General features: G+C 47.2%; 1 protein-coding gene across 1 annotated transcript in view; it reads right to left on the bottom strand.

Moving 5' to 3' along the window:
- Nucleotides 1–725: 725 nt before the first annotated feature.
- Nucleotides 726–17389, bottom strand: part of efnb2a (ephrin-B2a) — a 29410-nt gene continuing 12746 nt past the window's right edge. Inside the window, exons 4-6 of the mRNA XM_084361787.1 lie at nt 8879–8971; nt 7089–7199; nt 726–5019 (exon numbers count right to left, since the gene is read on the bottom strand). Coding sequence (XP_084217913.1) covers nt 4613–5019; nt 7089–7199; nt 8879–8971 — 611 coding nt within the window. The 3' untranslated portion in view covers nt 726–4612. The remainder of the gene's footprint in view (nt 5020–7088; nt 7200–8878; nt 8972–17389) is intronic.

Raw genomic sequence — 17389 nt, 5'->3', positions numbered from 1 at the left:
TTTCACTCTAACTCAACCTTGTTTCGTCCCGATGCTTTAGTTTCATTTGTGTTGTTTCTATCTGCTGTTGATTCTTTCTTTTGTAACCTTGTTGAGAAAAGTGCTATAAAAGTTTATCATCAAGCGATGCAGCAGTCACGCCTTGGTTCTGGTGTCTCAGGGGCCCTTTGGGATGAACCGGAGCCAAATCCATGTTGGACCTCGCTGATGACTCTTGTGGCTGAATGGGAGCAAAATCCCTGCAGCTGCTTCCAAAAGTCTGGTGGAGAGACTGAAACCAGAAGGCTGTTTTTCAGCAGAACATCAATGCTTTTTCATTTTGGAACGAGATGTTCAATTATTATAAACAGTGCGGCATCTGAAAACCATGTGTTACATTTCCTTTAACAGGGAAAATGAAAGATCTGGATTGTCGGTTTCTAATTTCAGTTCTGACGAGAATAAAATGTGATTTCAAATATTATTTATTTTTTCTGAAATGATATGAAATATCACGAATGGCCACATTGGGACTGAAAAGCGGAGGATCGTATGAAGTCTGTCAGCGGGAATTTATCTCCACGCCGAGATAAATCAGATCTAAAGCGAGTAAATGAAACTGTCACGTCGTCTCTCGTTCGCTGCCGACTTGTGTGAAACAATAAAAAGTTAAAAAAAAAAAACAGACATTATTTATTCATGCGGCTTGAAAGCCGAGCGACAAAGCAACACAGACAGACAGCGCGTCCATAGGAAAAACATTTTATTGAAAAACATTTTCAGTTTGTAACAGACTGGTGGAATGTGTGTCATTTATCCTCACTTTGAACTTTTTGTTTTAAATTTTTGAATGTTAAAACCATTTTTTTCACAGCCTGGCCATCTCATACTGCAAGGAAGGGCGGGGACGGGGATGGGGGGGACGGGGGGGGGGGACAGGGCTACAGCCACCCGGTAACCATGACGACATGACTAAAGAAAAAACCAGGGGTAGACGAACAAACAATGCAAATATATAATACTGTGTTACTTACAAACTGGACTGATATTAAAATCATAAACAGAAACAAAAGAACAAAAGAAAAAAAGAAACTAATTCAATAAATATTTATGGTACACACTTATGGCACAAATATGCAGCAGTCGGTTTGGCAACTCTTCTCTCATGTTTTTTTTTTTTTTTTAAAACCAAATTACCATGGAAACAGTGCAAAAGGGGAGGGAGTGGGGAGGACACGGGCTTTCCATCGAGCGCTAGCTAAAATACATAGCAAAAAATTCAAATTTTATACAAAACATCTTACTTTTTAAGAGTTTATAAAAAAATGTTTTTATTGGGTTCTGGTCAATATTTACATAAGCTATTTACCAAAAAAGTAGTATGCTCTGTTTGACTGAAGTGTATTTCCATTTTTTCTGTACTTTTTTTTTCCATTTACTTTCCTAAAAAGGTGAATAAGGCTATTGTAACAACCCAGGATCCATATACAATACAAACATTAATGTATTTACAGTTTCTTACCTACAGAAGTACGGTGCAAAATTACTGAGTCAAGTGACCAAGGGCTGACCATACGAGCAAGGCATTTTACAGTAGCCTGAGGTGCTTCTCCTAGCCCGCGTGCTAAGACTCTCACAGCATCGCTACGACGTTCCCACCGCAGGTCTGAGCCGAACCGGGTCAATGTTGGGAGAGAGTTAGTCGAGTGGCCGCTAAGAAAAGGACGTCAGATTCAAAGAAACTAAATAAGATTGTCAGATTCTGCCGCAGACAGACAGCAAACTAAACAGCCATTTCTTTGTTGTGTGTGTGTGTGTGTGTGTGTGTGTGTGTGTGTGTGTGTCTATTTTCATCTCTTTTTCTTAAATACCTGTTCAGGTGTGATATATATGCTTTTCTAATGGTTTCTCGTTTTTCACAGTTTACCTTTTGTACTACGGCACATAGTTAGAACAGAACAAGGTTCAAATAAAACTAATGCAGGAAATAAAAACTAACAGCAGGCTTGTGTGACGTACTTTTGCTAGTTTTTGTGTCATTTGTTTGTCGTTACATCTTTCAGTGGTTAAGAACACTTTCCATAGGTGGTGTTTTTTTTTTTCTCAGAATTGATTAAAAAAATAAATAAGAATTGCATATTTGCAGATTTTGTAGCCTCTTAGAGGCACAAACCTCAGATCAGACAAGGCTTGGCTTTTCGGTGAAATTTTGATGTTTCTTTATGATCGAATGACGATGTTAGTGATGGGCTGACACATGCTCGAGGGGGGGGGGGCGGCCGGCTTCAGTCGCGATTATGATCTCAAGCCAAAGATATTAATGAATGTGAAAGTCACTGAAATATAGACTTGCTCAACACGCGCACGCACACACACACACACACACACACACACGTACACACATGCACAGGGAACATGGAGGGTGTGTATGAGGACAATCAGGGGCACTGGGTGTTCATGAGAATTATCCTTTGGGAGATGCTACACTGAGTGAGTGTGGGAGACACAGCTACTCTGCCCTTGTGTACACCAATGTGAGCTATTTTGGGTCAGATAAGTCTCCCTCGCCATCGGGGGGCCAGGGGGGCCCAGGCTGCCCTCCCCGGGTCCTCCTTCCCAGGACCGAGAGCTCATGAAAGTACGGGACTCAGCGGGTCGAGAGATATCAAATAATCAAAAACCTAGATTGCATAATGTGCACTTATACCATAATATATTAACGTTACTTCTTCTTCTTCTTCTCCTCCATACCGCCTGACAACACCTGTGCTCTATGTGTCTATCATAAATAAATTCTGCTTTTTATGTTATTTTTTTTATTTTTCATCTTTGTAATGTCCTTTTTTTTTTAAATGTACATCTATTTCGTAAAAAAAAAAAAACCAACAAAAAAAAAAACCAAAGAAGTAAATGAAGAACTCACAATATGGAAATGCTAATGGAGATTTGAGAAACAGTGACAATGTAAGTAAGATGTCCCTGTGCTTCTTTAAAAAAAAAACAAGAATAGGAGAGCACCGGTCGCGGTGATTTTGGGCCCTCTGGGCACCCTTAATCATCATTGGACCCCTAGGGGTAAACATTACAGTACCTAGAGCTGCAGCCAGCTATGCTAACCTCAACTACATCTCGGGCCTCTTCTTCACCTGATGCGAAAAGCGGCAGTAAGGCGAACTGGATTTCTTATTGCCCCCCCCGACACCTGCCTGTGTGAAAAGCCCAGGTTCTGGAGAAGTTGAGGCGAGCCCTCGTTACTAAATTCTGACGGGATACAGCTGCTCTCCCATCTCTAGCTATCACTGTGTCTCTCTCTGACCGCTGTGAAGAGTGGAGGTACCAAAGACTGGGGTTAAAAGTGCTGCTCTATGAATATGAAAGTCCTCCACTCTTCCCAGGAGCCACCTGGGCAGACCTGACACCGGCCCCAGAGTGAGGGCACGAAAATTTAACAGAAAACAACGAAACAATCCTCACTCCTTCTTTTCACGCTCTCGCCACTCCGAGCCACCGTAGGGTCACTTGTGTTTTAAACGTCACATCAGGATATGACATGTCACTAAAAAGGAAAAGAAAGAAATAAAAAACTCTGTCTGCATTTGAACTACATCAGATATGAAAACAAAAGATCAGTTAATGTTGACAAAAAACTTCAAGTAACATCTGAGAGATTCGAGAAAAAAAAAACAGATCTGAGAATGAGGAGAGAAAACGGTGCGGTCCACACTGGAACCCAAACAGTTCACATTGACCGGTGAGGAGACAGTGTGTCTGTGCGCGTGGGTGAATGTGTGTACATGTGATGGTGAGGATGTGGGTGGCAGGGTGAATGAGGTGATCTCCGTGAGTCAGTCAGGAAAGTCCCGGAGAGGATCGCTGTGAGAGATCGCTCTCCCGTTTCCTCGTCCGGCTGGTAAATCCACAGAGTCTCTCCGGCCTGTGAGCATCGAGGGAGAGGGCAGCCATTTTGTGAGTTCATGGTCAGCCCCATATTCTCCCTTTACCTCTCCTCCTCACTCGCTTTTTTTTTTTTGTGTGTGTGTCTCTTTCCCTCTCTTTTCCCGAGCAGTAGTCTCTCTTAAGGTGAGGCCAAAAAGATTCCTTCCCCTTCCTGTCGTGCCAGGAAAACCTTCAAACCGGTACATCCGTCTGTCCGTCCGATCCGTGACAAAAGAAAAAAAAACACACTGTGCATCCGTCTAAACTTTCTGATCCCGCAAAACACTCAGTTCCTGTTAAAATGCTGGGCCGCAGTGCACGAAAGAAAACAGGGAGCGACGTCGTGGGGGAAAGAAGAGATCGTCCTCTCTGTTTCCCCCCCGGAGCCCCAGAGAGCAGCAGCAGCAGTGGCAGCAGCAGCCTTTCTCTCCGGCCCCTCCACCCAAACCCGTCCGCCACCGACCCGGGACCAAACCAGAGCCACAAGGTATCAGCAAAACTTCGATAAAGAAAAAAAATAGTGACAAAACATCAGAGGAGAGGAGGAGGAGGAGGAGGAGGAGTCAACAGAGTGAGAGAGACAGAGAGAGAAAGAGCGAGAGTGTTCGCGGGCATGCCAGCGGCGCCAGGCGAAGCCAAAAAACCCGCTCTGCCCGGGGAGTGGTCCAGTTCGTCTCCTGCGTGTAAAAGTTCCCCCTCAGACTTTGTAATAGATGTTGGCCGGGCTCTGAGGCGGCATCTCCTGAACTATGTAGACCGGGTGGCCGTAGTCGCCGCTGACCTTCTCGTAGTGCGGGCAGAAGACGCTGTCAGCAGTCCTGAGCGGGATGATGATGTCGCTGGGCTCTGAGCCGTTATTGTTCCCGCCGCCTCCGCTCCGTTTGGGCGTGGCCAAGGTGCTTAGAGACAGCGTGGCGGCGTGCTGCGGCGAGTGCTTGCGGTGCCGCCGCCTGTACTTGAGCAGCAGCAGGACCAGCATGATGATGATGATGATGAAGATGACGCTGCCCGAAGCGATGCCCACGAAGATGGCCACCTCGGAGCCGATGACGCTGGAGGACTTGCCGCCGTTGTCGTTCTCGCTGCTTTCTCTGGGTGATAAACCTGAGGACAGACGGAGAGCAGACGTGAGCAGGAGACAAAAACAAGATTTTTTTGTTTGCATCTAAAACGTCCTTGCTGAAGGTTGTTATTGTTTGTTTGTTTGTTTGTTGGTTCGTCAGCAGAAATACACTAAATACTGAACAGATTTCGTCGGACAGACGGATCCTGGATCCTGACTTTCTTCAACATTTCTGTTTTTTGCCATTTTTGTAAATGACTCAGCAAATAATGGATGTTAACAGACAACAAAAAAACAGGACTGTTGGGCGTTGGCGGAGGTATGCGCTCTACTGAGTGCAGTTCTAGTTATACATGTGAAAACTTGTCTCTTCTATCATCTTAAAATAAATACAGTCTGAGCTCACAAAGTGAAGGTTTTGCTCTAAAAAACGTTCAGACACTGTTTCCTCGAAGGCTTCGTGGTGTTGCAGTTCATTATATTGTAAGAATAAAATAAAATTAAGCTTGAGGGAGAAGATCGTATCTGGACGAGTCGCTGTGTGAAGTCAGCGTGATTTTGGAAGTAGCAGGTTTGGAAAGTTACAGAAATGTAATTGTGTAAATGTCGGGGGTCTCAGATCCAAAAAAATCACCTCAGCTGAGACATGACAAAGGAAAGACGGCAGCGTTATGAGCTGTGTCTTTCTCTGCCTCAGTCTTTGGTTCACAGTCTTTTCATCGTGTCACAGTGAAGGTGCAGCCGACGGACCAGCAGCGGCAGCAGCTGCCTATAGGAGCCTTTTGTATAAAGGTCACATTCGATCGGTGGCTATTCAAATTCAGCCGGTGAAGACTGCAACCTTGAAACTAGGGCACGGCGCAGCCTGATAGCAGATACAATGGCTCGGGGAAGATACAGGCGGACGGCACTTAGACAAATTGCATTTAGAAAGACATAAAAAGTAACTTCATTTTCTCACTAACGGCCCCGGAGGGAAGATATTATAAAAGAAATATTTGATGTCATCATGAGACATCAATTATGAAAGCCAAGCTGTGCTCTGTCTCCCAGCGATGGACATCCTGGTTCAGGTCCAACACACACGAGGGGCCGGTGCCTTGTTGTTGTTTCTCGGCGGTACCGGATCGGGTCCCTGAGCAGGCGGATTACTGTGTCTCCCTGTCTGCTGCTGCTGCTGCTGCTGCTCTCCTGAGGGCCTAAAAGTGCTTTTTGCGGTGGTAGGGGGGAGTGGATATGGGATGGCAGGCAGCCCAAAGCAAGGACCCTTCTGTTGTTTTACAAGGGGATTATGCTGCCTCAGACGCTCTGCCCATAGCACTCTGACGCCCATATGCTCCTGCTAGCGGGCCGGGATGGAGGGATGAGACATAAAAAAAAAAAGTGGAGAGAGAGCAAGATGCTGATGTCGGCAGAGAGCGGTGCCAGCGTGGATTTAACGGGGCGGGATGGGAGGATTTGGGAGTGAAAACAGAAAGTGTCAGGTGAGGCCACGCCCTCGCTGAACCGGGCCGCAGAGCGAAGGACCGGCGGACTGTTAATATAGGTCAGCTTGTTTTGGTTTTTTTGTTCTCGGGGCCCTTCCTGTTTCTTTTATCTGAGCACGAGCTCGCTGCGGAAATTGCCGGACTGATTTTTTCTTCTTGGGAGATTTTTAACTGCAATATAATAGCAGGGAGATAAGAGCGGTCTGCACGTAGCCGCCGCTCGGCTGTCTGAGTTGTGATTCGGCGCAGAAACAAGTGTGTGTCTGTACCGAGAGGCAGACAGCGATCAGATCATTTTCCTGAAAATGTCACTTAAGCGGCGGGTTCGGGCTGGACCGCGGCCAGCGTGGAGATACCTTATAAGTCCTTGAGAGGCCGGAGATGCCTATCAGTTTTATGGGCAACATTCAATTACTGGCTGATGAATCGCTGACCTTTTCTTTCCTTCACTTTCAAACACACACACCTTGTAACCACACACACACACACACACACACACTTAGCGCTATCTACTCTTAGCTGCTTGAACAATCACGGGGCCCAAAAACTCCAAATTGTTTCCATAAATCCTCCCCTCTATTACCACTTTCTCAGGATTTAAAGCTGCACGCAGGTGAACTCACCTGGTTTCTCCAGGACATCGTTGTGGTTGAAGTTGTCCTTACCGTCTGAGTGCTTGGGGGAGTAGGGAACTCTGGTGGGGTTGTCTTTGGGTGAAATAGGGTCAGAGGGATCTGGAAGGAAAGCAGATGCAGAGGAATTAAGTTCAGTTCAGATTTTTATTCAAGCCAGTTCAGGTGTTTATCTTCAGAACTTCTTCTAGCTCTCGTTTGAGGGGAGACACTTCAGGTAAACACAACTTTTAACTGATACATGTCCCATTGAAACCTCCCAAACTGATCACTTACATTAAGAAGATTATTTTGTTGCGTGCAAAAGAAGCATCATCCAGTTAAAAGTGCACTTATTCTCATATATTTCCAGAACAGGGGTCTAAACATCGGATGATGTTCAACATTAAAAGGTTTTTACAGAAGGAATATTTTCGATTATCTTTTTATCGCTCCATAATTTAAAAATACTGTCAACAGCTATCAAAATATATATTTTCGTCATGTTTTTGGTAATAAATGTCTCAAAATCAGGCTGTGAATGACAAATACACAAAACTCTCTACAAAAACCTCCAGAATAAAGATGTAAGTGCTGCTGAAGTGGAGACGACTTAATGATTAAATGTCCAGAACGTAAATCTGAACTAAACATCTTAATATGTATTTTGGACTTTTGGACGTGTTGTGGAAGCAAAACAGCCCAAAAATCTCTCAGTGCATGAAAAATGTAGCGTCTCCTTCTGATATCATCGATTCTTTCAAACAATCTTCAAAAAGAAAACATTTCCTGCATGTTTCCTCAAACACCACACAAACAAGTGTCTTACAGGAAATCCTTCAGCACTCAGCAGATTCATCATGCATCCAAACTGTCCTTCACTTCCTCAACTAGATCCACACTAAATCAAAATGTGTCTCATGTTCCTGTTTTCACTGTGAGAATCAGCTGAAGACAGTTTCTGCTTCTGTAATGAGTCCATTTGGGTCTAAATGAAGCTAAACTGTCTGTCAGTCTCTGTTGTTTCACAGCCGTCACGCTGAACGCTGAAGTAATTCAGCGAGCATCTGTTGTGATAATCGCTCGCTCAGGTTGAACCGCGCACCGTCACCCTCAGCCGCACCTAAACTCCACTTTATCGAATAAATCCACTGATTTGTAAGCAACTCGGGCTGATTTTCAGTAACTATTAAGCGGCGGAAACAATCTCCAGCACCTGTTTCCTTTTTCTTCTCCAGAGTGCAGCGGCTTCGATTAAACTCCCCCGACCTTCAGCGATTCTCTATAGCTCTGAAGCCGCTGCTGACGAGAGGGTCAACCCCGGGAAATTACCACTCTGGGTGGCAGCCGGGCAACTGATTTATGAATAATTATTGCTGTAATTAAGAGCAGGGCTGTCTGCTGTGTGTGTGTGTGTGTGTCAGAGTGTTATAACTCCTGAGCATTGTGTGTTCGTGTGCACCTTGTCCACCTCGCATGTGTAGAAAGCCTCTAAATGAGAGAGTGTGTAGCAGCAGATGCTTCCAATGCTTGTGTGCGTGCAAGCATACACAATCTTGTGTATGTGTGTGTCTGTGTGTGTTGCTGCGCATTAGGGCTTCCGCTAGATTACATCTCCTGCCCCCTCGCAGCCCCAGGTGTCATGGAGACGATGGAGCTGTGTGCCGCGCAGCCTCCTCTGACCTTATTAGGACATTTTCAGACTCTCAAAACAGTTTTACAGAGTGTAGCGGCGCTGCACCGCGGCCGCCCGCTCGTGCCTGCGGGCGCTCGCGGCCGTAATTCAATAATACAATACTCACTTTGTCCCACTTTCATGATTATCTTCATGGACTTGGTCTTGCACACTCCCCCCTCCTGGTTGTCGATGCCCTCCATGGTGCCGTTAGATGTAGCTACAAGAGAGAGAGAGAGAGAGGAACAAGGTTAGGATCAGCTGGAAAATTGCGTTGTCATATTCGCCTCGAGCGGATCCGAACAACAGCCAGTTCCCAAAGACAACAGCGGCGCTGAAAGCCTTTTTCCGCTGAGGGAAGGATGTGAGTCATCCCCCCCTTTAATAAAATCACAATTCACCCGTTCATCACCTCCGTCGCTCCCGAATATTTCACATCCCCAAAGTCAATTAGCTTGAGTAATTGTGACTGTAATATCTCTAACTGTGCTGATGGGCCTCATGAAGGAGGCAGTTAAGGGAGGCGAGGACAGACAGAGAGAGGGAAGCGACGATGGCTGCGATGACAGCGGCCATCTTGGCAACGCCGCGGGGGGAAAAAAAATGGCTGGCTTATCGTGCATTAAGCGCTAACGACACTCCGGAGAGCGGTAGCCAGTTATTAAAGAAACACACTTTTGGATTTTTAAAAGCCTTAAAAAAAAATGCTTCAGATCTAAAAGCCAAACTTGCTGACAACATGAAACAGAAAAGGAGGAATCGGGGGTGTCGACAGGAGGGGATGGAAATAGGGCACTTCTCCGGGAGAGGCAGCGAAATTAACAGTGGGAGGTGATAAAAAACCTCAACGGCCCCCGAAGATGAAAAGAGCTTAAAGGATCTGAAAACAACATCTGAGCACACGAGACAACAGGAGCGAAGCCGCCGAACGCCGTGTTTAAGGGACAGCAGCAGATGTTCTGGAGGGGCGGCGCCGCACGGCCCACATGTGAACAGAACGGGCCCTGTGAGCAGAAACTGCACTCTGATAGGAAGAAATGTGTGCAGATGTGGCCCACACACACACACACACACACACACACACACACAGCTCAATCAGCTGGATGCTTTCAAGCCCATTAGCCGCTGCTCCGCCTCTCTCCTCCGCTGCCCCCGGAGGCCGCGGGCCAGAACTGCAGCTAGCGTGGATCATGAGTGGGACAGGGCAGGAGGGGGGAGGAGGAGGTGTGTGGGGGTAGTCGGGCTTGTGGTCTATCAGGTCAGTAACACAGAGGCTAACGAGCTGCCAGGGCTTAGCGGCTTGGCTTCCCGCCAGCGCGCAGTGGCCCGCATTCACTACGACTGCCTCCCCCCTCCTCCTCCTCCTCCCCTCTGCTTCCTCTCCTCCTCTCTCCCCCCCTCATCATCCTCAGTTTCCTCCTCTCTTCTTCCTTAAACCCCTTCACCCCCTCGCTCGCTCGCTCGCTCGCTCGCCGCCCCTCCCCGCCGCCTCGCCACCTCCTCCCCGCTGCAGCACAAGCTTTTTCCATCAACTGCGAGGGAATTGAAAGGCAGGTGCTTCAGCCAGATTCAGATTGAAATAGCTTTGAAAAATTAAGCCCTGCATAGTCTGCCACTTTCTCCTCCTCCTCCTCCTCCTCCTCCTCCTCCTCCTCACAGTCCCCCTTTTTCCTTTTTTTTTTTTCTCCCCCCTCTTCCTTTTCCGCCCTCCCAGCTACCAATCATTTTGATCCGAATCCCCTTGCTTCAATAAGACGGTGATGGGAGCGGACACAAAGAGCATGTTAACAAGGACTCCCTCCCTCCACCTCGCCTCCTCTCCCTCTCTCTCTCTCCCTCTCTCTCGCCCCCTGTCTCCTCCTCGAGCTGACCTATGGCTTTCCAGCGAGGACCGAAAAGCACATTACAGACAAAGCTCCTTAAAGGCTTGTGCTCCTGCACCGAAGTGTGTGTGTGTGTGTGTGTGTGTGTGTGTGTGTGTGTGTGTGTGTGTGTGTGTGTGTTCATAAACCTGTTCACACACATGAATCGTACGATCGTGCAGGATTTCATTAACGCTCTTAACAATGTTTACTTCGTGGAGTAATTGGCACCACGATGGTGAGTTTGTGCACGTCGAGGTGCGTTCGTGTTGGAGACGCTCGTGGCCCCGCGGGGTCAGAGTTCACCGGGTGTGAAGGGCGCTGATCCGTACCGAAGGTTTATTTAGGTCTCGTCTGCCACATACTTCGCCCTCCTTCCTCCCTCTTCCCCTCCTTCTTCCCTTCGCCCTATTAAATCATTTAACACATCGACACCCGTCCAAAAAAAAACAGAAGCATCCTCGTTGTCAAGCCTCCAACAAACAGCTCCTTTATCAAAAAAAAAAACTTGGCTGCGACATTTCCTCGACATTTAAAAGGAAATCGGAGTTTATAAAAAGATCCTTTTTAATCTGGAGGCATTTTAAACTTTAAATTCTTCTTCCCCTTTAAATGCGGGAGTAAAACACACACACTCACTATGCCAAGGCTGCAGTCCAGGCAAGCCTGACTTGGATTTAAACAGAATGTGATTGTTGAATCGGCTGAGGCTGGCTGAATGACTTGGCCCCGCTCGGCCCCGGCCAGACGAGGCCCAGGCTGGACTGCCTGACAGACTAGCTGGCTAAAGTTAACCAGCTAATCCTTAATGCTTGGGGGGGTGGTGAGATAGACCTGGTTCCTACAAGACCCTCACAAATGGATTTAGTCACCAAGCACCGCTTGGCATTACAGCACACAGATAAGACAGGAAGGAGAGGATGGAGGAGGAAAAGGAGAAAAAACTAGAGAGGAAGATTAACCACTGCTTCAGTTCGTGTGTGACCTTCTGCAGAGAGAGACAAGAAGGGAAAAGGACACGAAAAAAAGAAAAGCTACGTCTGATTTTTCCTTCAACATTCATTCGCTCTATCTCGACGGCGAATTACAGTCTTATTTTCTCGCTGGTGGTTTGAGGACGGAGGGCTGGGACAGAAACGGGCCGGGCCTCGTAACGCAAAAACAGGCTCAGCAACAGGGGAAAAAAGGCCATCAGGAAAAATCACTCACCGGCTGTGACAAAGTACCGCTCGAGACCAAAGTGACAGCTTGAGTGGGCCCGTTAAAAATGTCCCAGCGCACACACACACACACACACACACACACACACACACACACCTTCCAACACGCACACGTCACATGTACGCTCGAACAAATGGCGTATCAAAGACGTGTCCTCACTCTGAGTGTCTGTGTGTTTCACAGCCACCTGTAAAAATTAGCACTAGCACGCAACGAGCATGCGCCGCTCCAACCCGCTACACCCCCCCACCCCCCGCCCCGCCTCGTAAACACACCCCCAGTCGCCCCCAGCCCCTCCACCTCTAACTTAATTTACCCTCCTTAACTCAATTTAACCTCCTTAACTTAATTTTCTCCTGTTTATCAAATCAGGCGAGTGGAAAATCACCCTGTGTTTAACGAGACAGTCAATTGTGAGCTGCAATCCAGATAAACACTGAGCTCTTATCTCCACTTCCTGCTTCTTCTCCTAATGTAAAAAACCTGCAATACTCCGGATGCCTGCGCTAACACGCAGAGCTGGTTTAAGATGTCCTAGTGTAGATAACGTAACATTCGTGTGGTGTTCGCTGATAAAAGCATCTTGCAACTTCTGATGAACTCATATCTCTTATCCTGTTTTCTTCCTGCAACCAGCAAATAGCAAGAAAAGATCCAGAAGTACAAATATCTGTGCTAGCATGTAGAGCTAGTTTTAGATTAGCATGTGGTCATTGAGCTAAGGTATCATTCAAGCAGTGTTAACGGTAGCATTCTTGAAATTTGTATTTTTTTAATTTCCTGCTTTGTCCTAATGAATCCAACAAATAGCAAGAAAACATCCAACAGTAGAGATACCTGTGCTAGCACATGGAGTTCAGCTAACGTAACGTAGTTCTTGTAGTTTTGATGAAGCTTCTCGTGAGCTGTGAGATGTTTCACTTCTGATTGTCTCACATTTAAGATGTGATCATTTGTACAAATTACTTCTCAGAGTCACAGAAGTGAAGTGTCTGTGGTCGAGCATGAAAAGTCTTGCTAAGCTCTAAAAACTCCTCTTTGAAAGCTGCTTCGTTACGTTTGCCAAAAAAAATCTGCGGGTATAATTAATACACAATGAAACACAATGAAGGGCCGCTCATAAATAGTGGAACAGAGCATGGCAGCGACCGAAGGGGCAACTCAGGAAGACGCATAGGACGGGACGGAAACTATACAGAGAGAAATGAGGGACTGAACGGATGGATGTGTCCCAGAAAAGACAGTAGAAGAAGAAGACAAAAGCAGCTATGAGCGAAACGCTGAGCGTAATTGCCGTCCGTCTGGTTGCTGTGGAGCGTGAAGCCATCAGCGCAGCGGAGAGGTTACAGGCTGGTTAATACCCGTCAGCACCGGCCGCCCTAATCGCCCGTGACAGGTGGCGCCTTTGCGTTTCGGGTGACCCCTCAGAATCAAGGCCGGGTCACCACCACGTACCCACTCCTCATCAAAAAACCCATTAATTAAATCCACTTAAATTAAAGTTTCATGATTAACACTCAATTACAGCAGCAGTGATAAGTGCTTTAATTATCATTTTTGGTGCAAAAACGCTCAGTTTGACTGAGAGGAGGTGCAGAAAATCCACTGGTTTTACAATTTCCCACGCAGACACACAGCTGCATTCACTATTATTACTAATCCTGACGGGCGTTTTCATTTTAATGTGATAATAATGAGGCCACCGACGATCCATCAGCATGAACCTGGACATGTAAGAGTGAGTGCAGAGCGACAACACGACGAGATTTTGCAGAAAACTTGTTTTTCTTTAGTTTTTACAGAACATAATGCAGAAATCAATGTTTGGGCTGATTTATAGTTGTTGTATTCCCAGTGATGTTTTCTGTTTCTTTCATTTTGGACAATAAACTCTATGACTTCATTGAGTTTATTGCAAAAAATTCAAATGCTGCATATTCTGCAGAATCGTTACCATCTTGTTTTTATGCCCTAAAATTGGTTTTAGCCTCCAGAAATCCCTGATCTGTGGAGCTTCATAAGGAGCGGATGGTTCAATCAAACACCTGAAAGCACATTTTAAATTCACATCACATTAGACGAGGAGTTTTCCACGTCGGCGCCACACGACAATCACCGGAGCAGAAGATAACGGGACTGTTTTCTGTTGTGACTGAAGCAGAAAGGTGATTAAAGTCTTGATGAAATTTCCTCGTGCTCGTCTGCTGCGACTGTAAATTCAGTCGTGTCCTTCTTCTGCCCTCTTTAGCTCATCTCTCTCTCTCTGTGCCCTCATTCCTCTTTAGCCTCTCTCCACCCTCCTCCTCCTCCTCCTCCTCCTCTCTTTAGCTCCTCTTTCCTTTTACCTCGCCCTCCCCTCGTTAGCTCTCTTTCGCTTTCGTCACTCGCTCTGCCCCCTTTCCCTCCTCATTCATCTCTCTCTCCCTCTTTAGCTCATGTAATCATCTAGCTCACTTGGTTTCTCGGCTGCAGGCCATGCTGCCGCAAACAATCACATCAGACTCATCTGCTTGCAACTGGAGCAGCATTGTGCGCGGCCACTTTGACACACACACACACACACACACACACGTGCACGGATACGCGGAAAAAAATCTGCAGATATATAAAGCAGCCTCTTCTACACATGCAAAGCTTTACACACATATCCTTTTTTTTTCCAGTGGTGCAGAGGGAACAGATCTGACCGGCCCGTACAGGACGAGGCCCGACGTCACAGTGGCTTCAATCTATAGAGGTGGTTTCAGAGTCGGGAGGGGGCGTCGAGCAGAAACCCATCTAATCTAGGTCTAGCCTTGGCACAATACTCAACACAAGGCAGTGCTAATCCAATTGGTTGAGATCCGTAGCATTGATGTGGGGGCCTTGGCAATTGTGAGAAGAAATGGAGGATTAAACGCTGGTTAATTAATTACGTATCGAGTGCTCACTCCAAAAGACTAATGAAATCCTCACGGTGAACTTTCTGAGGCGGTGTCACACTCCGACGGATCTTGGACAGCGCTGCTGGAGGGGAAGGAGAGGAGAGGCGGGGGGCGGACACACTCACACACACACACACAAGCGAACACACACACACACACACACTCGAACAAGATGGAGATGCTTTCAGGTTTAAGGGCACGGCGAGCCCCGAGTGTAAATGCAACCTATCCATTAATTCCCATACAGCTACGCCTACGAGCGAGGCTCCTCACGTCGGCTCGCTGCAACACTGCGAGGTATAAAACATCCACGTCTCCACCCACGCACACCTCTGCACATTCCTCTCAGTGTGTCTCTCTTGTTTTGGTGTTTGTTTGTGCTCCCCTCTCGGTGTTTACCCATGCCAGGTCTGGAGCTTCTCCAAGCGGCCGATTGGAAATAAAAAAAGAAGAGAACGACACTAAGTACACAACACGGCGCCACAATGCAACTGCAGTGGGCTGTTAAAGCTGCAGAACTCGGGGGCCGGAGCTAGCCAAGAAGAGGCAATTAACAGCAAAACGAGACACACTCCGGTGGAGAAACAGCTCCCTCTCTCCCCTCTTTAGGCTACACATTAGCATTTTCTGTAGCTGGGAAAGGGAGGCGGGGTGGCGGCAGCCGAGAGGAGGACGAGGAGGAGGAGGAGGAGGAGGAGGAGGAGGAGGAGGGTGATGGTGGAAAAAGGAATTTGCAAGAACTGCAAAATTGGATTTTCCAACCTCTCTTTTTTAAAGTTAGGGACTGAACTTTCCCACCACTCTTGTCGACTCTGCAGGCTGATGAAGAGCGCGAGGACGGGGGAGCGCGAATATTCTGGTCTGCTCAGGTCGAGATGAAGAGGAATATATATCAGATGTTGTATGTGTGCACAGAGAAGCTGCACGTTTGCATGATCAGCGTGTTTTCCTTCACACACATGCATCTTCCTGACTCTTTTCTTATCCCTTCATTAACCTGAACTTAACGCGGTCTTCTCCTCTGATTCTGCTCCACCACATTCATCTGCAGGAGCACAGGGAGAAGCGGGGGGGAAAGTAAACACCAGCATCGGCTCATCAATAATTAACTGCAGCGTTTGGGTGGAGGAGGCGAGGGGAGGCTGATGGTGTCTGCGTCTCTTCAGCCAGAAGCCTTTGTAGTGTTCACACAAACCACATCTGATGGTGTGTTGGTTCAGGTGTATTGTGGGTAAGTCTACACGTTATTTGCCTACAAACTGTAGTGTCCTCGTGTGAGTCATTGTTTTAACCTGCAACATATTTCAACCTGCGAGTCCACGGAGGACCTGTTCGACTGTAACTCAGCACGACGTGCCCCGCCATGCAAATATCCTGCAGCTATGACACATTAGTGACAGAGCAGCCACCGGTGCCTGTTCGGAGGTTTAAACCAACTTAAGCAGGACTGAATGAACATATTGTGCCGGTGAACCTGTTTTTTTTTTTTCCTGAAACAGCTGCTTGACAGATCTCTCTGCAGGACGTCGGAGTGCTGCAGAGCTCAGAGGTAAATTTTAATTCGCTGGAGTCGTCGCCGACTGCAGGCGGTTCAATGTGGGATTTAAACACAGAACAGCACGTCGTTACCTCGAATATTTGCTTTTTGCAAACATTCGACTTCCTCCACCATCTTCGAGCGTTTGGATGAGAAGCTGTGTTTCCAGCCCGTCTCCTTTCTTCCCCTTCTCTTCGACTCAGTCAGAAATATGGCCCTCCACTGCTGTGACAGCTCACAGATGGCGGTGGCAGAGCCTCACAGATGGTCCTATCTGCAGCGCACCCCCCATCAGCGCCACACAGATGGTTCAGTCCACCTCCCATGTTTCAAACCAGGGGGCCGTCACTAAACCCCATCAGAACTTCCTCCCAGGATGGCGTTGGTACATCACAGGCAATCAGCAAAGCGGAGTGGCCACACCTGCACCGCGAGGCTGGGTGCTGAGTCATTCCTGAGCTGTGAACAGTACACGGCCTCAGACGAGGACGGCTTCATACGCTTTAATAGAAGTAGCTTGTCCTGGTGTCGGATGAACGGGTTTCAGAGGTCTTTAAACATCAGAACCGCTCCGAGCAAACTTTTTTCTACAACTTCGAACGGTTCGACTTCAAGCTCCTCATCGTCTCATTTCTGGCTGCAGGCTTCATTTATACAAGAAGCAGATCCCACAGGGGAAAAACTCCTTTGAATGGACTTTTAGCACAACTTCAAACGGACCTAAAATGTTTACTCATGTGCGTCTTTCTGTAGGATCCCCGGGGAGAAGTCCACATTTAGATGCGTGCCTCGATCTGTGATGTTCAAGGAACGCTCAGAGTTATTTGACAACGAAGCGCCGTCGACTTTACCCTCGACTGAGATGTTCATATGTTTGTCACAGCTAACTTCAATGTCAGGAGGTGGAGGTGATGGTGGAGTTACAGGTGAAAAGGATGCCAAGCCAGTGACTGCAGATCAGGACTGTGTTCAACAACTGTAGGCAAGAAACTACTGGATAGAAACTCGACTTCTTCTGGGTCTGTGGCAAAATCAAACAGATATTTTCGGTGGGAAGCTGAGCCATCTGCAGCCGTGTTTGTGGCGACCAAAAC

This window comes from Pagrus pagrus, assembly GCF_965226575.1.
Source record: "Pagrus pagrus genome assembly, chromosome: 9".
Lineage (NCBI taxonomy): Eukaryota > Metazoa > Chordata > Actinopteri > Spariformes > Sparidae > Pagrus > Pagrus pagrus.
Note: the sequence above shows the minus strand (reverse complement) of the source record. Positions and strands in the feature narration are given on the sequence as shown.